Below are 26,591 nucleotides of genomic sequence, written 5' to 3'. Positions count from 1 at the left end.
CATTAGTTTTTGATCAATGAGAATATTTTGCCAGTCAGTCCATGGCTGTTCAGTTGTTTTAGTCACCTCTTGTGGAGAAACTTACCAGGGGCCTTTGAAAGCCTTGGTAAATTAATTCAACCAATTCTCCTTTATACAGTATTGTACTGACACATTCAAAGGATTCTAATAAATTAATAAGACACAATCTCCCTTTGGGAAGGACTGATTGGAATTTATCACACTGTGACCTTCCTACTGTTTCGTCGGTTTGCTTTTTGCTATCATGTGTTGACTTACCAGTGTGTTGCTCTGCAAAGGATCTCCAGGAACCTCTCTGGAATACGATATTTGCTTCTTTACAGTTCTTTGGAGTTCTCTGTGGTGTTTCCCAGTCGCAGCATTGTCATTTTTTTCCCCTGCAATGCACAGACAAAAGAGATGGAGTCCTTCAATATCAAGCCATTGGTGTCTAGAGCTCTGTATCCTCAGCACCAAACAGGCACAAGGGGACATGGAGTCTAATTTTGGTGCAACTCTATTTCCTTACTGATTTAGCCACTAAAACACACGAGCACTAACAATAGATGTTGTTTAGAGTTTTACTTCAAATTATTTAGTTTCAAGTGACTCTTTAACCTATGGGCAGGCTGCTTACAAGTTGTTCCATAACATGGGTTGTGTTTGTATTTTCAGTGTTACTGTGGAGATGGTAGATAACTGCCTGGTTTGTTGTATAACTTTTGCTGGTGACATGAATGTTAGTGGGAAAAGTAATTTGCCAAGCGTAATTGAGATTTTATTTTTTTTAATCTTCCTAAAACCTACAAGTGACTGTTTCCTGTTTATTGACATTTTCTAGGTCACAGGGCTGAATACATGACAACAAGGTAAGATATTTTTATTTTACTTGATTTAGCATTACAAATGTAATAAAGTTGTAGACATTACAAATTTAAGACCAAGTTTGTAAGAGCATATAATGTTGTTGTTGCTGTTGTTCCATAAATTGTGTACAGACCCTGCCTGCTTTAGCATTCAGCATTTCCTTTTCTGCATGCTGGTGGGTAAAGGACCAGACTCCTCATTTTTCTCATTCTTGTGAGCTGCTTAGGCCAGTGTCAAGGGACGAGCTGGGAGATCCTTAAAAATTGTGAATCACAGATCAAATATGGAAGTTGCAGGGGGCTTTTTGGTGCTAGAAAATAATATTTTTCAGTTGCTAGACACACTTGGCTTCTCATGGTTTGTAATTCCCTTGGTCAGGATACAGAGCTTAGAAGAACCTGACACAGAGCTGTATTTGGACTATAGGTTCCATCTTTGATAACCTAGGTCTGGACAGGAATACCGACCTCCCCCAGCACCCATGTGTTTGATACTCAGTGAGTGTGTACATACACAGAAGACAAGGGGTGCAGTGTTAGGTCTCCCTGCTTTGTGCAGCGCATACTTTTTCAGGTGTCTGTGGCCACACTTGCTCCAGACTTAAACACAGAGGAGCACTGTAGCCCCCAGGGTATCAAACTGTGGGGGTCACTGGCAACTGTTTGGATTAGCAGCTGCCACTTGTGTGTATCACTGCTACAGGAACTGTGCTTTGCATCCTGGTGCCAGCAGGAACATCCAGCTGGTCTGGATCCACCTGGTCTCGCTCTTCCCTTCCCTTTCCATGCAATACATCCTTGCTCAATGCCTGCTCTTTCTGCTTGTTGCTTCCTGGACAGGAGTGGTCTTGTCACCACCCCTTACCTTAGAATTTAAAAAAAAAAAATCAAAATCTTGCGCTCTAAGCTAAGAAGTTTGGATCTGGCTTTGCCTTTGCTGGACCCCTTGGTTTTGTATAATTTCTTCTGCCTGGCTCCCATACTCCAGGGGACATCTCTACACAGTTCAAAGCAGCCTTTCTCCCACCATTCCATGGTCCATTTTAGCTCTGTAAAATTGGACTTGTTCACCTTCTTTTCTTGCATAACCCCAGCTGAAAAGCAGTAACAAATCAGAGTATTCTTCCCAATCACTGACATCAATTGTGAGACCTGCACCTTTAACTTTAACTGTGCCCACAAATGCTACCAGAAATGCATAGAAGTCAGCAAGCTTATTGCTGTTCCAGAAGTATGTCTAATGAGAAAAATGTTCTTTCTTGACTCCAAAGCAGGTGACTCATCAGCCTCATATCATCCAAAATTCCCTGCTGTGTAAGCATTTGAAAAGATGATGGATTTAGGCAATGATTTTATATTAGTAAAGTGGGGGAGCAGCTTGAAGTCATCTTACATCCTATCTTCTCACAGCTGGTCACTTAGAGAAGGAGCCTCTAAGGTAGAAGGGCCTGCCCATCCATTCCTCAGCACCAGTTCCCCCATTCTGACTGGGACCTGCCTGTTGCCCTGAGGTGCAGTTAAGTTTCCAGACTATAAGACATGTAAATAGAAATAGCCTTCAAGCTCAAAGTTAAGTTGCAGAAGGGAAGAGGATATCGTCAAAGATAAGTTTAAAATATCAGGTAGTACCCAAACACACCCAAGTCCCACCATTTAATGTTCTGTGCATTATTGTTCCTCACTGTTTCCCCAAAAAACTTTGAATTTTTGCTAATTCCTGAAAAATCTGTAGAAACACTGGACTACCAGTGCAAAGGAGCTAGGGAAGCTGTTGGCATGTAGCGTGCCCTGACATCCACAAAACAAATTGTGATCTAGAGAACAATATTTATTTCCTGTAACCTCTTTCAGTTGTGGTCATCACATGTGTGACACACTAGGTAAACGTTGTGCAGAGCAAAGCTTTGTGTGTTCTTCCTTTCCTTTTCTTTGTCTTATGCTGCTTTTGTTTGTTTGTTTCAAGTTGATGATATTCTTTTATATAGATAATTTTCAAAGTGTTTCTTTTCTTGCGTGAAGATATTGATGGTTGGATGTGGAAGGCAAAGGCTGTTTAACCTTCCTGGCTCCAGTTGAAAATGCAGATGGTTTGGTTTTGACGCATCTTAGGAGTGTGCTGAGCAGCTTTAATTTGCATTTGAAGCTTCTGCAGCATGAAAGAACTTTTCTGCTTGATAAGAGGTGCTTCAAGTGGCCTGTGTTCTGCCATGGCTGGCAGGATGAATTCCAGTGGGTGCTGCACATTTTATGCATGACCGCAACAAAAAAAAGACCATTCCAATTGTGCAGTGTCTGGAATAAATGTATATGGTAAAACTGCAAAGCAGGGATTCATAAAGAGTGTCAATATTTATCCATAAGTGACATGTTTTTAATGGGGGAAGTTCTCCACTCTTTAATCACTGTTACACTGAAATCAGATGGAAAGTCTTTATTTGATAAGTGCTGTGTTTATTGCTCCCTTTACAATGTCATGTTGTTTTGCCATGAGCTTACAGACTTTTCATTTTATTGTGTGACTTCATTCTACCTTGCTCAGTAATCATATTCCCTTCCCTTAGGCCTCCAAATCTTCCCCCTAAGCCCCAGAAACACAGGAAGCCCAGACCCCGATCACAGTATAGTGCTAAGTTGTTTAATGGTGATTTGGAGTCATTCATCAAGGTACTGACACCAGCCACCCCAGTGGCTGATCTCAACACTTCTTACTATAATGGTCACCACCTCACGTGAGCTGAGGCAGATCATTATGTTTAAGTCTGTCCTGGGGCTCTTTCCTTTCCCGGTTGATCAATATAATACTTCCTGAAGTCAGAGGGGAAGAGGGGGATTAATTTCTCACATTAGCCTCCCTACGATTTTGTTAACCAAGTAGGGATAGTAGGCAGCCATGGCTTAGCAGCATGTAGAAAATAGGATGTGGTGGTGCATCCCATGACTTGGCACGATTTTCTACTTGCTATTTTCGTTACAATCAAAGTCTGTGGAGGAGCAGCACTTCCCTGGGCTCGATATCCAGCTTTTGGCTTCCTGTGACTTTAGGAATTTATTATATTGTGTGAAGTTGTGATCACCGCTGTTCTGGACCTTGTGTCTTTGCTGTATTTACTCTCTTCTTCTTTCCCACACTTTTATTTCTAATACTGCTTCTAGCCGAGGCCGAAGGAACTCTCACACGCGACATCAGGTATAGTTCTGGTGACAGGAGAACCATCTCCGCCTCGCGCTCGGGTTGTGTTCATGCCTGGCTCAGAAGTAGTTCTTTCAAAGACCTGGAGGGAGAGGTTTGCATTAAGAAATGAGTGCACGAGTACAGCAGGCAAACCTGAACCACAGCACAACTTTGGAGTGGTTGTAGTCTGAAATGACGGCGGCTTCCTTCTTCATCAACAAGTACCTGCCCATTACAGACAATTAGTGCCTCTGGACATGAGATGACAGAGCTAAAGGAAAGAAATCTTTGAAAAAGATGTAACAGTACATGTGTAAATGTGGTGAATTGAATTCCTGACTGCGAGCTCTGAACTGGGTTTGAATCACAGAATCACAGAATCATAGGGGTTGGAAGGGACCTCAAGAGATCGTCAGGTCCAACCCCTTACAGGGATTTTTGGTTTTTTCCTGTGCAACATAACTGGAGGCAGATACTTTGCAGAACAATTTCTGTGCTCAGTGAGGCTGTACCAGTTCAGCTGTCTGCACCAACCTTTCAGCCACCCTCAGTACAACTATAGGGAAAACTTTGATGATGATGATGCACATGGTACTGTGAGGGGCGAAGACTTTCAGGAATTCATCAGGATGCAAGAGATGAGTATCACGAACAGTTTCTTGCTCAAGGATGAAAGTAAGCAAAGAAGCAGAAACTCCCATGACAAAAAGTGTCTGGATTAGAGAAGCACAGAGCAAATCAGGAGAAATGGTACCCTGTCATTTTCCCTCACAGAGAAGACAGTTATGCTGCATGACAGTGTGGGGAACAGGGCTTTCTTGCAAGTGGATAGTCCTACATAGTTAGTCTTTCAAATGGAAATAGGAGAAGAAAGCTTGTAGCCTCATTGCACATTTTCCAGGGTGGGAGCTAACGTAGGAAAGCATCCCTGCCCCAAAAAGCCATGTTATTCCTGACTGGGATACATCACTTTGACAGGCATAAAAGGATTACATGGAAACAGTATCACACCAAATTGTTTTTAGGGTTTTTTTTATCTTTCTGCATCCTAAGAAATAATTAGTCCCAAGCATGCATTCACTGGCCACACACAGCAGATGACATTCACAGGAGTAGTGGAGGTCACTGACCTTGATATTTCACCAACCATACTTCAAACCATTTTCCTGTCACTAGATTCAAAATCAAAAGTTGTTCATTTAGATTATTTTCAAGGAATTCCTTAACTACAAACTTGTGCGTGGTTCTGAATAGATTCTCCAAAACCAGGTGTGAAAGTAAAATGTGTTTTTCTTTGTAATTTCTTAATGCAAACACTCTTTTCGAGGCTTTACCCTCTTTGCATGAACGGGTGTACTAGCAGGAGGTACGGGTGCATGCGGTGCATGTCTGCTAATACTCTGCTTATTTGGAGAGCCAAGCTGCTCAGTGTTGGTGAAGATGACAGTATTCCTGGTTTTAACCTGGAAAAACACCTGTTCCACGGGAGTTTTTTACTCAGCTGCTACTGAATCATGACACATGTCAAACAGCGAATGCTCATCCAAACACTACTGATTCGTGACTAGCCAGTCTTTGCTAGGTTTTCAGTTAAAAACCAAACAAGGCACTAGTTAAATAGTGTAATTTGCAGTACAGTCTTTTTTAAGCCCCACTAAAACAACATGGAGCACACAGAAGATCAGGGGTTAGGTTAGCTCAGGAAGTGCATTGTTTCACCGCCTCCCTGTGTGTTATTTTCCAGCTTTTTTTTTTAGTAACTGGTTTTTCTTCTACTTGGGCCTAATTCATGGACTTCCCATTAGTGTAATTTAGCATGAAAGCGAAGGACTAGTTTGTAAGAGGAAATACATAGTCTGGGTTACAGGGTGCTTTTGAATTCATGGTTTTGCAATACAGACTGGTTTTATATTAAACTTTCAAATGAATTAGTCGATTCTCTGAGCACTTACATATTTGAAATTCATTCGGAAAGAAAAATTATAGCTTCCAAGACAAGAATTTCAAAGGTACCTATTATTTATGAAACATTAATTTTTCCAGCATAAGCACCAACATTTCTAAATAATTTTTAATCATAAGATTGGTGTCTTAATAGATATTTGATGACTTGTAGTCATGAATGTGCTTGGGGTAAAACATCCATTTTTTTAAAGTGCCAAAACACACAGATGAAAGACTGTGACAATCCTTTTGGAAAATCAGCGTTTTAAAAGAAAAAGACAAATAATTCACTGAAAATTAGAGTATAGTCATCTTCTCCATGTACCATCACAAGCAGTGTTTTTCCTTTATTAAAACACCTCTACTTAACTGAAGATGTAGCAGTAGACCTGCTGCCATATCATGGCTGAGAGCACGAGCTTTGATTCCTGAGCCCTGGCAGTAGCAGGTGGGGAGGTGTAGGCTGCGATCTCCCTTTCCCAATGCCTTGTGCCTACAGAAGGGACAGCTGAATTGTGTGCACAGTGGCTGCAGTTCACCACCCAGTGCCAGAAACAGTGTGCCAGGCCATCATCTGCCCTGCATTAGGAGACACAAATCAGCAGAGCACATAGGAATGCTCTGAGATCAGGTGGGAGACAGCTGGTACCCCACGCAATGTCATTCGGTGGCTCTTCTGCAAGAACTTTTCTGATAGTCCAGCAGGTCCCAAAGAGGTCCTGTCGACTGATCAGCATTTTTAACAAAACAAAACAAAAGACCCTAAAACACAAAAAAAGAAGCACCTGAAGGAATTAGGTCCTGTGTAATTAGGTCCTTGTAGGATTTTTCTCCACCAGGAAAAGAAAGGTAAGTTAAATAGATGCAGAGAAATCATCTTCATATGAATTATTATTATTAATAATAAGCTCTTTAAAAGGCAAATTCACTGCTTTAACTCATTTTGCTTCAAAAATCTAAACCACATGCATGAGCTTAGATGTCACATACAGTGTTAGCCAGATACAGTGGCAGAGGTAGAAGACTCTCTATTATTTTGATGAAGAATCATAATTATGTCTCCTCACTTGTTCCTTTCCCTCTGTCCCTAAACGGAAAGAGAACTCTGATAGGAATTACATGGGGTCTTAAGTATTTTTTGCCAGCACTGTATGTCCATCTGGATTGACCAAGAAAATGCCTTTTAACATTCAGTCCAGAGTAGGAAGGCTTCCTCTTTCTGGTCTGCGTTTCACTCTTTCTGCTCTTGTTTTTCCAGGATTCAGGACAAGTCATTCCTCTTATCGTGGAAAGCTGTATCAGATTTATCAATTTATACGGTAAGCTCTGAAGCATACTATGTTATTTCATTGTTGTCCTGACTTTTTGTGTACCTTCTGCTTTTGTCACCACAGCTTTTCTTTTAAAATGAAGAAGTGTTTTTAAAAATAGATTCATTTCTTACACTGTCTCCCATCTTTGCTGCAGGTCTTCAGCATCAGGGAATTTTTAGAGTGTCTGGTTCCCAGGTGGAAGTCAATGATATTAAAAATTCATTTGAGAGAGGTAATTGCATTTTCATTTATTCAAGCACCTTAATATCTGACATTTACAAATCATTTAGATTCTAATTACTTTCTTGGCTGTTTAAGCAGTTTGCATGCACTTTGTGTTCTGCACCTAAAAGTTTGCACCATCAAGATGAAGTATAGTAACAACATGTACATGTTTTTCCCCTGTTATGTCCTAGGAGCTTGGGCTGGTTTTTAACTTTGTTCAGACAAGGCATCTGACTCTTGAATAAACTCAACTTTTGTCATTTGTTAATGATAAACTGCAAATAATAGTTTGCCTATATTTTACTTTAAAGAGCCTCAGAAAGGAAAGATTTATGCTTTTTAATTATATTCAAGAGACTACTCAATGCAACTTGAGAATCCTGTTACTTGATCTCCTGGAACCCAAGTGCTCACCTTTCTGGTCCCTCTGCCAAAGTGGCATCACAATCAATGAGAACATCGATGAGAACACGGGCTGTGAAAGGGTCATTCCATTTTCAACCACTGTTTCCAGTCCCAAAGGAAACTTCAGCCCCAGAGGTGGAATTATGGAAAAGATACTAGGCAGCAGAAACAGCTTTTTAAACTTGAGTGACTTGCAAGGCCTGGCCTAGGGTTGCTCTGCTAGGAGCACCAGGATCCAGAAATCCCATAATAGTGTTAAAACAATACTAGTTACACATTGTTTTTAAAATATCTCATTCTCTTTTCTTGGATTTTTGAGGCTGTTTGTGGGGGTTTTTTTAATTTTCAGGAAAACTTTTTGCAGAACATCTGTTAATGAGAAAGCCCTCAGAGCATTAGGTCCTGTGACTAAAAGCGTGAAAAAATATGCACAGTGTTTTTCTCCCCGGGATTAGTTCTGTGTCTTGTTAAACCTGATCCTGTCTTTGACAAGATAGGGGAAGCAGCTGTTTTTACATGCTCAGTGAAGCCACATCCTCCTACTCTCCACCTTTTACATCCCTCTTATTGCTAACTGCTTCTCCTGGGTAGTGTTATCCTGGAAGATACACACCTCTGAAATAAAGATTAAGTCTTCAGAATTCCACACAGTCCAGTCATAGCCTTTAGGGTCTCAGTTCTCATACAGTGTTTTCACAAAATGGTTGCATTTATTCCTGAATGGTTTTGGTTTTTAGAAAGAAGACAGATTTCCAAATCAAAGAGTTATCTAATGAGATTTGCTTTATGTAAGCTTCCAAAGAATAGTCTGAGAAACTCTATTCAATTAAAATCATTTGGCTTTTTTATTTTACTCACTGTGAATCATAACGTGTCCATAAATCCTTAGTTGGAAGCTCAGGACCTAAGAGATCACTAGGTTATGTAATTCAAAGGAAGCTTTATTTAGGCTGCTGTTTTTAGTTTAATCATAGCCTGGGATTTCTAAATCAGTGTTTATTATCTTACTTAAATGCTTGCATTGCCACCTCCCACACACTAAAAACAAAAACCCCCAAAAATGTCACTCACTTGACTAAAATGTTGCATGAACAAATGCTCCTGCATGTGTGTTTCATTCACTTTATTTACTTTTTAAGGTGAAAATCCTTTGGCAGATGACCAAAGTAACCATGACATTAACTCAGTTGCTGGAGTACTGAAGCTCTATTTCCGAGGGCTGGAAAATCCTGTCTTTCCTAAGGAAAGATTTAATGATCTTATTTCTTGTATCAGTAAGTAGAAATCTCTATTTCTTTCTCAATATGATTTTACTTTCATATATACAGTAGCAGCCTGAAAAAAGAGCTAACTTCACAGATTTTTCTGAGACAGTTTGTTTGCCATCTCCAACAGTCTGGGTCAGTTATTAGTCATACTTGCAGCTGTGGTGGTTCCCTTTTTCCAGTGGGATTAACGTACAGTACAACTCTTTGTTTAATAGGGCAGGAAGACTATCTTTTGGTATACAAGAGAGAGTTAAATTTAAATGCATTATTATTTTCCTCTGTGCACTGGGGCAGACAGAAGGGGATGAAGTCATGACTGTGCAAACAGAGTATGTTACTTTTCACAAAGGTTTTCATGCCCTGCAGCTTGGAGTAAGTGCTGGTGAATAAGTAACCAACTGCTCGATATCGTGGGGTTCTGGACCTTTGTTGTGCTCAGCTTAAAACCCCCAGTCCAGTTGGCAGGAAAGCCATTCAGTGTAGGAACAGAGGAGAGCAGCTGAGAAGAGCTGCTGTCTGCAGAAGAGCAGAGTCTTGCCTTCCAACACACAAGCATGACCAAGCTGTAATGGGATGCCTTGGAAGAGCGTTGCATGGGTCTGTGCACTGCTGGTGTTTGCAGCCGGACGCGGAGGGGTTGTAATTTAGGAAGTTCTCAGCAAATGAGTGGATTGCTCTGGCATGCACAAAACCTCTTCCAGTTCACAGATTCCTGCAGATGTTGAGGAGGTATGAGGCCAAGCCAACCATCAGTAGGCTTACTGTTCCCTGTGGGTACATTAGAAGTGGTCAGAGGTGCTAGCTTTGAGGAAGAATTTCCTCCTGTCAACCCATCCTTTGTAACTCGACTGCTTCAGCCAAATGGAGAAAGAGGCAATTTCACAGGTAATGAGGACCAGCCCTTTGGGATATTAATTAGGACAGGCTCTCCCCAAATGGTGTTATTTTGGCTAAGGGGTCTCAGCCCAGCAGGCAGGACCACAGATCCATGTGGACATGTTGTCCAGGGCTGGCCATCAGATGGGCTTTTTTGCTCCCAGCCAAGGGGAACCCAGAGTGTGTGGTTTCCTTCTCAGGTAGGGAGGACAGCAGTAATTCATCCATAAGGTTACAAATATGTGGGTCACTGTGACCAGGTCTATGCACAATATCTTGTGATTCATTTTCTGCAGCTGTTGGTATTTACAGGGTCAGTAGTAGTGAGGAGTCCTGAAGGACCTCAAAACCACAGTTTGATCCCTGAGGGGACGTTGTCTCTTTAGGAAGCATATTCTTTGTTCTGCCTGAGTTCAGCTTTAGCTGACTCTGGTGCCACAGCCCAGAAAATGTCTGCGAGTCATAGAAATTGAAATCTAAAAAAGGGTCGTTTTGACTGAGTGATTTTCTGCATGACAGGGATGATGGAACTTTACCTAATAATCCTGCACTGATTTCCATAACTTCTGGATGAATTAAAACATGTCTGCTGGAAAAAATTATTGATTTAATGGCTTCAGTTGACAGAAAATCTACCACATTCTTGGATAAGCTGTTCAAATGATTAATCACTTTTGTTAAACATTTGTACCAGATTTCCTTTTCAAAATTTCTACTGTCAGATTCAGCCCATTGGATCTTTTTATGACTTTATTACGTTGACTAAGCATTAAGAAAAATAGGAATAGTGGTTCTTATATGTGGAGATGATATTGCACTCTGCTGTGTTGAAGAACTTCAAATAGAACGGTAAAATATTCCAACAATGAGAATTCATCTTACGGAGATTATACAAGTGAGCACTTAGGAAATGCAAAAATATTTGCCCAAAACAACCTTTTAAATGTGTTCCAGGAAGAGGAACCTGGGTGATTTCATAGTGTTTCATTCACCGTTGAAGCTTCTGAAGACAGGATGGGGTATTTGGAAAGAGGAATAGAAGTTAATGGACTGAGTATGTGTACATGGCACATGTAGAGTTGGGGGAGGTTCACCAACCTCTCAGAGTGTCACTGTCTGAAAGGGATCCAGTTTAGTTATCCCAAAATGGTCTTTTTTATTGAGTACTTCAAGAAAAATCACAATGATTCCCTAGTGTTAGGTCTTGGTTTCCTTAGAGGACGTCCAACTATTGCATGTTCAAGGTAGGCAGTGGATTATTTTCTTGAGAAAGAATTGGCAACTGATTTTTAAATAATACTATCAAGCAGCTGGGCTGAAATCAGTAACACCCAATAGCCTGGAATAAAGTCACTGTTTTTTGCAGCCATGTTAGAGCACATTAGAGCTTCAGGATGGTGACAATAGGATTGAGTGTTTGTGGGTAAGAATCAGGGAGAAGGCCAAAAAGGCACATATCATGGAGAGTGTCTGCTATTGACCACCCAACCAGGATGAAAAGGCAGATGAAATATTCTATAAGCAGCTGGGAGAAGTCTCACTGTCACTAATCCTTGTTCTTGGGGAGACCTTCAACTTAACCAGATGTCTGCTGGAAATACAATACAGCAGAGAGGAAACAGTCCAGGACATCCCTGGAATGTGTGGAAGATAACTTCCTGACACAGCTGGTGAGTGAGCCAACTGGGGAAGGCGCCCGTGTTTTTGTGAACAGAGGACTTGTGGGTGATGTGGTGGTTGGAGACCGTCTTGGACATAGTCATCATGAAATTATAGTGGTTTTGATTCTCAGAAAAGTAAGGTGGGGGCCCAGCAGAACTGCTACCATGGATTTCTGGAGGGCAGGCTTTGGAGCCTGTTTGACAGTCCTTTGGGAGGCAGTCATGAAGGGCAAAGGAGCCCAGGAAAGCTGGACACACCAAGTAAATCTTAGAGGCATAGGAGCAGGTCGCCCCCATGTGCCAAAGACCAGTCAGGCTGAAGAGAGAACTTTGGCTGGAATAAAAGGGGAGTGTTTGTGGTCTTTGGAAGAAGGGGCAGGCAACTCTGGGAGACTAGAAGGTTGTCATGAGGTTATACAGGGAGAAAATTGAAAGTGCCAAAGCCCAACTAGAACTTAGTCTGGCTACCGCCATAAAAGACAATAAAAAATGTTTCTATGAATACCTTTATATTGTTGAGGCACCATACCTGGAGGCATTTAAAAGATGTGTAGATCTGGTGCTTAGGGGCATGGATTATTGGTTATCTTGGCAGTGTTAGGTTGGTGGTTGGACTTGATGATCTTAAAGGTCTTTTCCAACCTAAATGACTCTGATTCTGTGATTTTAAAATGGGGCCATTATTGGGAAAGAGGAGTTGCCATCTGATCCTGGTTTAGACGGGCTGTTCTCTGAGGCTGTCATGGGTCTGGATTATCATCTCCACAACAGCTTGTCAAAATGAGGTGTAATGACTAAGTGGTTCTGCTAGGCTTGATTTCTACTGTCGCTGTTACAGAAGAAAGCGGAGGATTTTCTTCCTGATAATGTGTTGTAAGGGTCCCAGATCTGTTCCTGGCAGGTTTTGGAGGAAGCCAGAGAAGGATGGTTTTGTTGTGTGGTTTGCTTTTCACAAGGTTATAGTTAGGAGCACTCTGACATGGCATGTCAACGCCTTCCTTCAGCAGAGTGAGCCGAGGTAAGTTTGGAACGTGGCAGGACAAAAGAGGTTTTCTCTGTGAGCACATTGGGGTAGATTTACTTTGTGTTGTCACAGTGGGGGAGAGAAACAGCTCCTGTACCTTACACGCACAGCCAGCTCCACAGCCGCACGCTGGGAACAGCAGGCAGCGTGTCTACATCTTCTGATTATCTGAGAAGCCTGAGGTAGAGTGTTTTTACAGCTGTGCACCTGTCTCTGTGCTTTGTTAAGTCAGCCACAACTTCCAGGAAGTAAGATGCCTTAAAGAAAAAAGCTACAACAAACAAAAAAGAACCACACACACAAAAAGCCTTTCAGTATATGCTACCTGTCACAGACTACTTTAAATAGCACCTGTGTGGCAAGTACGATGAAAAACTGTCTGTCTCAAAGACCCTTTCCATTGCTACCTCTTAACCTCAACATTTTGCCCATTTTGCCAAAAGGAAGACAGTCCAAGCAAGGTCTTTCTCCCACTTAAGGCTTTGAACCTGTCACAGTTGCATTGTTTTCTTTTCCTGTGCTCATGTGGCCTCATATATTGTGTGTTGGTCTTCACGCTAATGGGAGCATAACCAAACTCCCTGTCCTCTGTGAGAAGAGGTTATTGTAACTTCTTTAGATCACAGCTGATATGTAAAGTCCAGAAAGCTCTCACATTTTTAATTAAGAGGGTTGAAACAGTCTTAATTCATATTGCATTTGCTGCCTGATAAACAGTGAGGAAAGGAATAAATATTATTTTGCAAATAGTTTTTCAAGATAAATGTCAGTATGGGTTTTTTTTTAATCATTGGCAGAATTTGTTGTAAAAAGGAGGAGGCATAAAGCAAATTCATAAAGTTCATGTTCACATCAAACTGTAAAAGGGCAGAATGTCACACATTCTATATGGAAATGTAATGTTACCAGTGAAAAACCCCTTGAAACTAAAGTACTTAGTTATGGATGTCAAGCATAATTGAAGCTACAGCTGCAAAATGAGCCTTTCCTCAGTAGAGCCACTGAGGAATTCCTTTGCATTTATGCATATATTTCCAAATGAAATAGAGTATTGTGATTTAATGCTTTCCATTTTGCAAATACAGTGGAAACAGTGCAAAACGACTGTGACTTTTAGGGCAATTTGTATTAATTAGACTCGTGAGAACAACGTTATTCTGTTTGGGCTTGTGAATTGGTTTAGATATGCGTTGGGCCAAATTATGACTTCTCCAAATCAGGCGTGGAAGGTGGGACGGAACGTAAAGAATCCATCTGATTATGGGCCAGAATTCGGCATTCTCAGCAAAATGAACGGCTACTGTTGCTCCCGGCAGCGCTCGGCAATCCACAGGGCGAAATAAGGTCGGGGGAGAGGGAAGGAGAGTCCCACTGCACCTCTTTTCTTCCCCCTTGTAGAAACAGGTTGTGCCAAACACAAGTAAAGCGTTTGTAAGCGGAGTTACGTGGAGGCAGAGGGTGCTGGAGCTGTGCTTAGGGCTGGCTGCAATTCACCGCCACCGCGCAGGGGCCGCGGCTCCTCTCCTGACGCGAGTTCTGACACGCATGAATTCCAGTTCACTTCTACACCCACAGCTGCACCACGCAGCAGCAGACACACTGCGGCGGTGCAGGCAGCGTAGCTTCTGCTCAGGTCATCGTAATTCTTCTTGGTTTCATCTCCCTTGCCTTAAATTTGATGTACTAAGAAAGATGCCAGGGTGGATGAAAACTTACGTCTTGTTTTCCTTCCCATTTTCATCATTTCAGTCCCTTGCTGCCAGCAGTGCCCATTTACCTGAAGGTGTAAATGTTATGAAAGGAAATAACTATTGCTTGCTTTCCAGTATTGCCCATTACTTAGAAAGTAAAAAGCTATATTCTGGATTGTCAACTCTTCCTGGAAAAGTTTCAACAAAAGGACAATTGTTTACTTCCCTAAGAGGCAGTGGAGACAGTTAATTGCGTTTGTCCTCCTGCAATTCCTTCTTAAATAGATCTGAAAGAGCTGTAAGTGGCATGGCTGGGTTCATATATACATATCTTTGAGCTGGATTGGACTCATCTACCACAGTGGAGAGAGGCACAAATTGTTAACTTCAGCACTAATACATATCCATGTAGATTCCTTGTCAGCTGCAAATTGACCATAAAAATTACATCTGCAAGTGTAACTCAATCCCATTTGACGTTCAGTGGGTGTGTAAAATACACATTAGGCACTCACTCTGTTACTAGTAAGTGCCACACCAAGTGGAAGTAGCAAGTGACTACCACATTGGATTTTATCCTTCAAAACAGTGGTCCCAAAGGAGAGAGAGACCTTACATTACCATTGGTAGCTTCCTTCTTCTTCCTTTGTGCTACCCTTGCCTGTGAAATGCAATTAGCTTGCACGGCACTGACAGTGCAGCACTGTTCATTCCTTGCTGACACCAGGTTTCTCCTTCCACATGTTCTGATCAATAAAATCATGCCTTTGACAATTTTTTGCAATTCTTTTGTTATTTCTGAACTGCAGTTCTTACGTTACTACAGCCCATGGAGGCTGCTTGTTACAGCGTGTTGGAATATACACAATCCAGAACGGAGCTCTCACTGTTCTCAGGCTGTCACTGAGTCTTCTCCTTGCTGGGTAACCATGTCTTACCACCAGTGCAGGAGAAGCAGTATCTAGGACCAAGACCAGGAAAAGTGCAGTGCTTTTGTAGCATTTTTAAGTACAGCAGCTTGAGAAAGGCATGTAGGTGTCCAGTTGGCCCAAAATAGTTCAGAGCCACCATCAATTGCTCTCTTGCAGAAGTCTTTTGCTCTCCATCAGCAAAACACTGCATGTGTGTACTTGAATATTTATTGCCCTTTACACACTCCACTACTTCAGGATTATTGCTTAATTAAACTTCAATTTGCATTTCCTTAATGTTATTTAGGGAGAATGTATCCCTGTCTTCATCGATAATTTCATTTTGGTTTATTCAGTATTTGGGGGCTTGTACTAGTAATTGTGTTTTCTCACTCCCTCAGGTTTCCTTTACTCTTCTGAGGCAGATTGTTGGGTTTTGAGCTGTTTCACTTCAGAGCCTGCCATTGCCAAAGCCTCATTGTCAGTCACCGGGTTGTTAAAATGTGTTATTTCTCATGGAAAAGTGGGTATTTGTTGCTTCTCTGGGTGTCTGCAGTAAAGAAAGGTGACACCACCTCTCCAGAACAGGTTCCAGTGTTCTTGGAGACTGAAGATTACACCTTTTAAGGGTTGAATTGCTAGGATTTATGCCTATTGCATGGTATTGAGAACTGGCTGACAGAGGCAGCTGGCTGCTAAGTAATTCTGCCATTTATGCAATGACATTAGTCTCAGCTGGATTCATTCATTCAGTTCAAGGACAAGGTGTGTTTGCAGAGGAAGTCCGTGGGAGATCAATAAATAAATCTGTTCCAAGAACAATGCAAGACTGCACCTGAACAGGTTTTCCTGTGGAGGTTGTGATCTGCCTCTTTCCTGAATTTTATGAACACATTGGATGGATGTCTCTCAGAGGTGATTAGGCTGAAGTCAAAGGGTGAGACTGTAGACTTGAATGACCTCTGAAAAGTTCTCTCTTTAATTTTTTGAGGTACCTGGTGGAGGCTCCTTAGATCTCAGACACCTTTGATACTTAGATAATTTTTAGGGTTACACAGAAAACTAAGGTCCCTATATTATTGCTATGGTATTTTGCTCCATTATTGTCTGATAAAAATATATTAATAATTCTGGGCACAGGTGCCCAGCTCTTCCACAGAATGCTATAGACATGAAGAAGCTGGCCCCTTCCCCCTCTCTTGTTTCACCCCACAAGTGTGCCCTGTGCTCTGGGCTACACTGTAGCTCCACTTTGACAGAAGCACAGTGTTCCCATGCCAAACACCTTCTTGTCTGGCTGGCAGGAAACTCTCCTGCTCCTGGGTTTGACCCCCATGGCTGAGGTAGGTGTGGAAGCCAGCTGTGTCAGCCCCCAGCTCCGAAAGCTTTGCTCTGCTCTGAGAACTGGGAACTAGAAAATGATGACTATTTCTAGCTGTGATATTTACCTGATGGCAAGCTTGATTTGTGGCTTATACTCGTGTGTCCTTCACACAAATCTCCTCCCTGACTCCACAGGCAGAAAAAACACGTTAGTTCTTGGTGTGCTTGGCCTTGCCAGAGGCTTGTCCTGTTGCTTGTCTTTGGGAATGTGAGTCTCGTTGTATCATTAGAGTAATGAACCAGTTTTCAAATCCCCTGATTTCTACTTCTGCTTGGCAGCTAATTGCATTATTAGGACAAGTCATGTAATACCAGCACTTGGGTTTTCTTAGCTGAGAAATGGGTGTTACCCCACCAGGCACTGAGGTAGGGCTAACTGCAGTTCTTGAAAGTCAGAATAATGAGAAGAGGGCTGTAGTGCTGTAAGAGGGGACACACAACCGGCTTTCCACAGTGTTGGGACTGACAGTGGTTCCTCCCAGCAGCCAGCTTACAGCCTGGATGGCCGTTCTGCCCTCAGGCTCTCTTCAGCAAATCCACTGGAGGCAAAGCAATGCTGTCTCTTCTCTCTGCATGGCAAGCAGCAGAGCTGCAAATTCTTTCTGCCTGGATGCAGAAAGATCACTCTGTATTCATTCCTTCTTTCCTACATACTCAAGCACTCACACACTGCATACACACAAGCAGCTATGAAATTTGGCTCCTCATTTCAAAGCAGCACACAAATACATAACATTATTCCCTATCTCCTTTAAACCCAACGAGTGCCCAGAAAGGAAACCAAGCCTTTTGAAATACTGGGGAAAGCACACTAATTTGCCACTTGGCAGGAGTTTGGATTTTCAATAAAGGGGCTTTCATGGAAACTGGGACTGAGTTACCAGGAAGGTACTGGAAATAGCACGCACCTCATTCCAGCATGTATAGCGTGTAACTGCTTTATGTAGGGGTGACCAGCTATTACTCAGTATTGATCATGATCCTAGTAGAGCAGCTAGGGTAGCTGAAGACATGGCCACACAGCCAAACCCTCTGTACATATTCTGCCATGTCCATGCTGCTCACTGGGGTCAGTTCCTGTCTCGTGCATCCTGTGAACCATGTGAGGAAACTCCTTAGAAGAGCTGCAGCTGGCACAGGCCACAAGCACATTGGAGAATGTGATACCTACTGTGTGGTAGCCACCTGCCAGTGTTGAAGACTGTGCCCCATCCTGGTTTGGCTCACTAGTTCAGACAGAGATTTGCATCTGGGTAGGCAGCACACTGCTGGAAGGAGCCACTGGATCCACCTGGGAGCCTGACCAGCACATTTCTCAGGTTTGATTTGAGTTCAGCAATGACTAAACCTGGTCCAGGGCTGGTGTCCAGAACTGGCGTCCAGAACTGGTGTCCAGAACTGACTGGACAGGCAGGTCTGCAGCACAAGGCATTAGCCAGGAGAGGCATCAATGCAGAAGACAGGTCCTGGTGCTGTGTCACAACTTCCCTCCAGCTTCCTACATCCAGCACGTAGGGTGGAAAGGCTGGAGAGGAGCTGTGCCACAGCACTGCACAGCAGTGCTGCTGAAGCAGGAGTGTTGAAACCAAAGCACCTTCGTACCTTCCTCCCCCACCCCTACCCCATAGAAAATCCACCTGTGCACCCAGAAAATACACATGGGCACCCAGACCTGCAACTCTGTGCAGAGACTTGGAGATGGGCTTGTTGGGGGAAGGTTGGCTGAGCTGGAGTCTCACAAGGCACCACTAGCTGTAACAGCAGCTGCTTTTGTTGGAGGATCGGGAACTGAAGATACAGTCAGGGTCCTTCCACTGACTTTTGGAGCCTTGCTTCATGGGCCGTGCAGGCAGCAGTGTGACACTACAGTGCAGAAGTGAGGGTACATCACATTGGTGTCTCCAAGACATGGTATGCACTGGAAAAGGAGAGGAAAATTGTGGTCACTCTTGAAATCCTTGCTGTGGAAGCAGCTCCCAGGTCGCACATCCCTGCCATGGAGTCCAGTTCTTAACCAGCAACCACAAATACTTCTTGTTTCACAGAGTCCAGGTTTCACAGAAACAACAAATTTCAAGTCCCTTACTCCACTAGAGAAAGTGTAATGACTCGAACTGATCTTCAGCTCAGGTTTGGGTTCCATGTGACTTATTAGGTTATAAATTGTACAAGTTGTCAGCAGCCCTTTTCCCCACCAGCTCCACAGCAGCCAGTGGCATCTCACTGGGACACCCTTCCAGCCTCCAGCTGCTCTGCTGGGGAATAGGGTTTTACCTCCCATGGGGCTGTCACTTCACTGTTCTCACAGCAGACACCACAGTGCAAATGGCCTGCCTTCAAGCAGGCAGTGATGGGCTGTTCTCCTCCTGCAGAATCTTCCAAGGAGCCAAGTTTCACCCCATCCCGAAATCTTCTGTTCCCCAGCATGCTAGCAGTGCTGAGCCAGTGGGTTCTGCCATAACTGCAGGTGTGGGAACAGGCTTTCCCCTGGAGTGTACTGCACTGCCATTTCCTAGTGAAGCACAGCACTTCTGTGGGGTAGCAGAAGTCTCACTGCCCACACACTCTGCTTAAGCTTAGTTATCAGCACCGAAATCCTGATGACCAGACACCGGTTGTTCTTCCCAGAAAAGTCAGCACACCTTTTGAATCTGCAAAGAAATGCTGACTGGGAGAAACAGCCATCCCAAAGAGCACAAATAAACACCAGGAACCCTGTTTTCAGTTAACATGTTTCTGTGTAAGTAATTACTTCAAATGTGTGTCGCTAAATATCACTTTTTATGGTACAAATAGCTTTTCAGCTGCTGGAATCAGCTCCTGTTTCTTACTTCCAAATTTTTGACTCTCCCCCTCCGTGCCACTAGGCAGTATTTTTCACAGAGTCTGCTAAGGTTTCCCATAGATGATGTTTATTGTGGCATTCTTTCTTGGCTGGCACAAAAAGCATTACTGACATTTCAGGTCGTTTCTAACAGTGTCATTTACACAGAAAACACACCGAGTAAAAAATGGAGGTATTACTTATTTTGAAAAACAATTTATCCTTTTATCCCATCACTACCCCACTTGGAGCCACATAATCTTTCTGACCAACATAGAAGATAATGCACTCTTGTTATAAGACATTAGGAACTGGTGCTTTTATCAAGCTGACCTTGTTTTGCCCATTTCAGAAGAATTTTGGTGGAGTGCTATAAAATCATTTGGGACAATACATGTGTTTGTTGCTTACACACTGTAAAGCATAAGGCCTTTCTCCTACTTTGCCACTGAGATTGTTACAGCTGGACATTTGATTAAGACTCAGTTTGTATTAAGGAACTGGTCGTAGATTGTTATTAGAAGGATGGAATAATCCACCTTGTATTGACTTTGTGTTCCTTCCCATGGGCATCTTTTGCTTTCCAAGCATATTTGTTGAGGGGCTCAGCCAGTACAAGGGGAATGGTCCCAATGTTTGGCATTTCTACCAAGACTGGCAGACCAGGAGAGCAAATGGCTTTTCTGGGGTGTGTGGCGTTTGGGGATTAAAGCTGGGGTTTGGGACAAAAGGCATTTAGACAGGACATCCATTTATTCCCCAGCAATCATTGACTTGGGGAACTGCATCCCAGAGACGTTCTGTCCAGTGTGGCTCATGAGGTTTTAAAAATCCTTTCAAAAGCCCATTAGTTCTCCCCACTATCCCATTAGCTTAGGGGTAATACAGGGTGTGAAATACCCACCTTGGAGAAGGTGGTATTAGAGAAGCTTGGTGATTGGAATATTATATCTGATCTGACCATTCGAGTAAAGGGAACGAATCTGTATTTGAAACTGATGGCAAACATCTCTCCTTGCTTCCTTGAATTTATGTACTGATATTGTGGGTTTGTAAGCTGTCTAGCTCAGCAAGTGGCACAGGGTTTGACCTAGGCAGATCTGTGGTTTCCTGTATTTAAAGATGTTACTTTTAAACTGTGTCATTTGAAGGAGAGGGAGAAGGACTTCTGTATCTTATTTTTCTAATAGGCCAAAACGAGAAGATACTGGCTAGGGATGTGTGCTGGTAAAGAGTCAAAGCAAACTGAGTAAACTGACTGGATGCTGGTTTAGACCATCCTATGAATGGGAACTTAAAATCCTTTCTTCTCTTCTCAGGAATAGACAATCTCTATGAGAGGGCTCTTCACATCCGCAAACTCCTCCTCACTCTGCCCAGGTCGGTCCTTATAGTGATGAGATACCTCTTCGCCTTCCTCAACCAGTAAGTGCTTTACCATTCCCCAGGGTACTGTGTGTTTATCTGCCTTCCTTCCTCTGCTGGTATGGGAGTTCTTTGGGTTTGCTCATACTCTTAGGTAGAGTTTACGTTTAAGCTCCATTTAACACAAAAGATGTTCTTCTAATTGGCAATGAAAATAGAAGGAAAACACCAGTTTTCATTCAAATTAAAATTCCATTTGCCCAAAACCAAGCAAGGTTGCAGTAAAAGAGATTGAAGTGTTGTCTGAAATGGGGAGTGCAGGCCACATCACTAAAGCTGATAACAAAATAAGCTGATAAGAAAAATAACGAAAACAAACTGTAACTACATTAAAAATAATTTAAATCAGGTAGAATTCTTTTTCCTTACCTCAAGCTGATTTTAATCTCCTGTTGGAAAAAATAAACAGTATCTTCAAGCAGCACAAGCATTACGAGCTACCTGTTTGATGTGAGGCACTGTCAGGATGAGGCTTTGTGTTGGTGCCTCTGCTTTCTGGTGGCAGGGCTGCCAGTATAGAGAACATCCATCCCCTGTGTAGGGATGAAGTAGCTGGGTCCTCACATTGCAAAACACAGGCAGCCGCTGCGAGGAGGGTTGTGTGAGAAAGGGAAAGTGGTCTTTGTGTCTCCATCATCCCAGAGAAACTTCTTCATTCTCAAAATAAAGGACAGGTTGGACAATTGCACTGCATGTCTCCCTCCAGCCCTTCACAGCCCTCTCTGGTTTTGCTGACCCCAGGATTTTCACTGCAATTTTGCTTCTTGTGCACTTTGCCCTGATTCTAGCTTTTCTCTTTCTGGTGCCATGTTATCTGTTTCCTGTTATATCTGTTTTCCTATTGTCTTTTTCCTGCTTTTTTTTTTCTAAATTTGCCCTCTGCTGATTCATTCTGTCTTTGTGACCTTCCCCATTCCATCCGTCCTGTCGGTTCCTATAGAAACAGGGGCTTTGCAGGCAGGTTACGTGTGTGTGCTCAGCTGTACTCACAGCTGTTCCCATTTCCTTTCTTCTAGTAATTTCTGAACCACTTTCAAGTAATATTTAAAAGAGGGGCAGAGATCTAAAGTCTTATGAAAATAACCGTTCATGGAAAACATGAATTCATCCCTCTGTAGTGACACTGTGTCACTCATAGGCTTGTATCACAGCAGTTCAGCCTGTTTGGCCACATGAAGTCATCAGACCTCACAATTTTACCTCATCCAGTCTCTCATTCTGCTCAAAACCTCTGAAGTTAGATCAGGTTGCTCGAGTCTTAGTCTTGACTTCATGAGGACCAAGTGAAAGGCTAATAATTATTCCTTTGACATCCTGGCTTTGTTCTTCCAAATACAGACATGTATATAACTAGCCTTCATCACTGGAAGGCACACTGGTGAACCATATCCTGGGCTGCATCAAAAACAGTGTGACCTCAAGGGAGGTGATTCTCCCCCTTTTCTCCAGGAGACCCCACCTGGAGTGCTGTGTCCAGCTCTGGGGTCCCCAGCACAGGAAAGACAGAGAGCTGTTGGAGTGAGTCCAGAGGAGGGACACAAAGATGATCAGAGGGCTGGGGAACCTCTTCTTTGAAGACAGGCTGAGAGTTGGGCTTGTTCAGCCTGGAGAAGAGAAGACTTATACTAACCTTCCAGTGACCTGAAAAGGCCTGCAGGAAAGATGGAGAGGGACTCTCTATCAAGGAGTGTAGTGATAGGGAAAGGGGTAATGAGTTTAAAATAAAAGAGGGCAGATTTAGATTAGACATCAGGAAAAACTGTGAGAGTAGTGAGGCACAGGGACAGGCTGCCCAGAGGAATAGTGGATGCCCCCTCCCTGGAAGTGTTCAAGGTCAGGTTGGAGGCTTTGGCCAACCTGGGTGGAACTAGATGACCTTTGAGGTCCATTCCAACCCAAACCATTCAGTGATTTTGTGTTACCAGCCACCAGCAGAACTTCCCATGCTTCACAATAATAATCTTTTTTACACATTCTTGCACACATCTAAAGGCTCCACCACCTTATAAAACAATAGAACAAGATGTCTCAAATTAACACACAGGATATGATAACAAATCATAGCATAAGAAAGAGGAGTACATAATTAATTTTACAAGCTAATTATGAAGGGAGTAATTTAGAAGATTTGCCTCTTCAGTTTGTATTGTTTGTGCACTACACTCTATAAATTTCCCTTTCTAAAGGGAATATGATGCTGCATTTAAACACAACCAGGCATGCTAATTCATATTTTGCCTCAGGCTACAGAACAACACCAAGGTAAAGGGTGTCCCAGTGCTTCAGGTTCTGTTTGATTTGCCCTGCACAGAACCACTCAAAAGCCAACATTTCCACTAGAAATGCCAATGCTTTTAAGCAAAGTTCAATCAAAATTGAAAACTAGTAATGTTGAATTTTCTGGAGAAAAGGAGACCTTGCAGAAGTTGGTGGTTTGTTTGGTTGCTTCCAAGATGAAATCTCTGTGAATGTTTGTGGGCAGAAGGCAGGGTGTTCAGGGATTTTAGGTTGTATGGTAAAAACAGAAAACAGAGTCACGAGGTACCTCCAGAAAACAATTAAGTCTGCCTAAGTTATATTGCCAGCTGATGGGAGAAGGTCCAGTGAGAAATGATAAGCATGATCCACTTTGGATCCAGTCCACTTTGGCCTCCAAGGATAAACACTGATGAGACAGAAGCAGCAGAAGTTGATGCATTTTAGCCCATTAGCCCATTAAGTCAGTATATGCCAAACACAATTGTGCAGGAATACATAAAGCTGCATACTTTATAAAGTATGTAGCCTATTAAGAAACCCCCCTTTGTATTTGTTGCATTATGTGAGATTGAGTGTCAAGGAAAACAAGAACTCTTAGGTTGTGATGGAAAATAACGTTTCTCCCGTTTTCAAGATAAGGTTAGTTGCAGTGGAAAAGTCAATTTGTCTTGATTTTTCTGTTATAACAGCCTTTCACAGTACAGTGATGAAAACATGATGGATCCCTACAACCTGGCTATTTGTTTTGGGCCAACCCTGATGCCTGTTCCAGACATACAAGACCAGGTGTCTTGTCAGGCACACGTGAATGAGATAATCAAAACTATCATCATCCATCATGAGGCTATTTTTCCAGATGTTAAAGAACTTGATGGCCCAGTGTATGAAAAATGCATGGCTGGAGATGACTACTGGTAAGTCAGAATGTTACTCTTCTTTCTCCTTAACAAAATCATTCGACTGGTTGTCTGGATAACTGTGGTGACACAGGATGACTTTCACACACAGTGGAAGTATGAAGATAGATGTGAAGAGTATTTAGGTTCACATAGGAAAGTGTTAACTGTAAGAACATGAAGCAAAGGCAGTTGTGATGAGGTTCCCTGTGATATTTTGTGGAGGAAGCTGCCCTTGTGTTCAGGCAGGTGCAGCCAGAATTCCAGGTGCACTGTGCAGAGCACCCAGCCAGAAGCTGACTTTCTGACCTTGAACCATCTCAACCACTTTCAGCTTGTGATGCCTTCCCCCTGCTCCTTTCCTCTCTTAGCAACACACGTGCTGGTTGAAGGAGAGACGTGGAGACTTCTTCAGTACCTGAGTATTCATAGCATGGCCTGAGAATTACGTTGCACATAACTTTGTGACATTATAAGGGTAACTCCAAACCATCTCACGGGGCTGGCGTACTTTTGAGATGTGTGGAAAACACCAGTTACCCTCCAGCGGACTGGGGAAGGAAGGGGCTGGGGTTTAATGCCCACTGAAGCACCCTTCTCATGCTGTGCTCTCTTTCTGCTCAACTTCTTGTTTCCCTTCAGTGACAGCCCTTACAGCGAACATGGTACCTTAGAGGAAGTGGACCAGGATGCCAGTACAGAGCCCCATACCAGTGAGGACGGTATGTCTGCCACGTTACCATGCCTTTGACAGAAGTGTTTTACAGGTGTCTCATGTGGGAGACTTTCTTCCTTCCCTGAATGTGCCTTGTTTGAAAGAAGAGGATTTCAGTCCTGGTGGTCTGTAGCAAAGCTGGCTTCTTTCATCTCTGTTTGTGTGCTTTTTCCCTCCGATCCCTGTGTGTTTGACCAGCTGTTTCCCCTTGTTCTCTCCTGATTTGTCCAGTAACAGGAAGGACAAGAGAAAAACTATTTCAGTCAGCACATATTATTTTCTGATATAAGGTTACATTTTTAGTGACTTTTTTATCTTGTGCCTGCAATAGCTAGACTTATCAAAAGTGTGTCTTTCAGTGTTTTGACTAAAGGATATTTGCTGTTCAGTGGACTCTGTTTTGGTATGAATATAAAAGCTGTTCCATCTAAGGATTTATAACTACTGAAAAACATGTGTGTACCCCCCACAGTGAACCTTCTGAACAATAGTAATTTGCTGTAAATATTAATCTCCTGTATTCTGACAGTTCTGGGCATGATAGATATCCATAGAAAAAAAAAAAATCCATGCATTTCTGTTATATCAATTCTTTTTATCCAGGTTTCCTAAAGGTGTATTTGGCTGTGCCATATTTCACTTGGACCATCCTTCTGATGTCCTTCCCAGTAACTTCCACCCAGTTTCAAGCAGAAGGAAGGGGGGTATCAAACCTTTAAATAACTACCATTTTCCTGACAATTCATAGCTAGTTGGAGGTGAGGGATTAAGAATAACGGTCCCTGTAGAGAAGAGCGGCGGTGCGAGCTCACTGTGTATCTGGCCAGTGGGCAAACCAGACACAGCAACCAACACACGTGCACTCAGTACCAGCAGAAACAAAAACTGCCCCTTATCCATCTCAGAGGATGTGTGAAGGGAGGAAGAGGAAGAAGTGGAGACGGGGAAAGGGGAGGGAAAGAGCCACAACAGAGAAGGAAATTCAGTAGAGGGTTTTTTTCAGAAAAGGATGTCATAAGGGATACTGGTTAGGAGCTGGGATGATTGCCATAGGGAAGAGGAACAGGAAGGTGTATCTATAGGAAACCTGGCTTCACTGGTCCCAATGCACAAAGAACAATGTAAACAATAGTGCTAGTCTAGCTGTACCCATCTGCTTTGTCACGTAGACAAGCTGTCAGAGCCAGACTGCCTGTCTCTTCCCCTCGCTGCAGTATGGAGAGGCAGGCAGAGTCTACCAGCACAGCTGCTTGGAGAAGAGGGGAAGCTGGGTGGGGAGGCATCACAGAAGTGGCAGAAAAATGAGGACAGGATGGGAGAGAAGCTGATGTTAAGCTTCTGCCGGGGGTGCATACCCATGCCTGCCCCACAGAAGGGAATACCCACAGTTCCACAAGACGGCCTGTACGTGGGTTCCTCTTGAGGAGCTCTGTAGTGCTAAACCCACAGTCTGTGTATAACATAGCTCTGCTAAATGCTGTGAACAAACTCATAATTGCACTTTATTTCTCCAAGGCAGTATAGCTATACTTCATAAGAGCTCCTTCTTCCATTGGAGGTGTGAAGCAATAGTTCAGGCTACTGAGTCTGTCTGTCTCTCATTTAGAGCATAACCAAAGCAGTGAAATGCAGGTGACACACCAGTTCCACATATTGGGGCCAACTTTGGGGTCCCATGACCAAACTGAGAGATAAAGGCCTGAGTGGGCATGGAAAAGAAGTGCAGCTTTTCA

At 42.9% G+C, this 26,591-nt stretch overlaps 1 protein-coding gene across 2 annotated transcripts in view; it reads left to right on the top strand.

Moving 5' to 3' along the window:
• SRGAP1 (SLIT-ROBO Rho GTPase activating protein 1) overlaps nucleotides 1–26,591 on the top strand; it is a 147,362-nt gene that overhangs the window by 109,622 nt on the left and 11,149 nt on the right. The window contains exons 11-18 of one of the 2 annotated variants that reach the window (XM_084260223.1): nucleotides 842–869; nucleotides 4,020–4,053; nucleotides 7,241–7,301; nucleotides 7,450–7,527; nucleotides 9,065–9,199; nucleotides 20,883–20,988; nucleotides 23,937–24,161; nucleotides 24,786–24,865. In XM_084260223.1, the coding sequence (XP_084116349.1) occupies nucleotides 842–869; nucleotides 4,020–4,053; nucleotides 7,241–7,301; nucleotides 7,450–7,527; nucleotides 9,065–9,199; nucleotides 20,883–20,988; nucleotides 23,937–24,161; nucleotides 24,786–24,865 (747 nt within the window). Of the gene's footprint in view, nucleotides 1–841; nucleotides 870–3,427; nucleotides 3,531–4,019; nucleotides 4,054–7,240; nucleotides 7,302–7,449; nucleotides 7,528–9,064; nucleotides 9,200–20,882; nucleotides 20,989–23,936; nucleotides 24,162–24,785; nucleotides 24,866–26,591 lie in introns of both variants that reach the window. The other variant, XM_084260222.1, reaches the window with a different exon arrangement.

The sequence above is a fragment of the Gallinula chloropus genome (assembly GCF_964237585.1).
Source record: "Gallinula chloropus genome assembly, chromosome: 1".
NCBI classification, from domain to species: Eukaryota; Metazoa; Chordata; class Aves; order Gruiformes; family Rallidae; genus Gallinula; species Gallinula chloropus.
The sequence above is the reverse complement of the archived record's forward strand: the minus strand, read 5'-3'. Positions and strand labels throughout refer to the sequence as shown.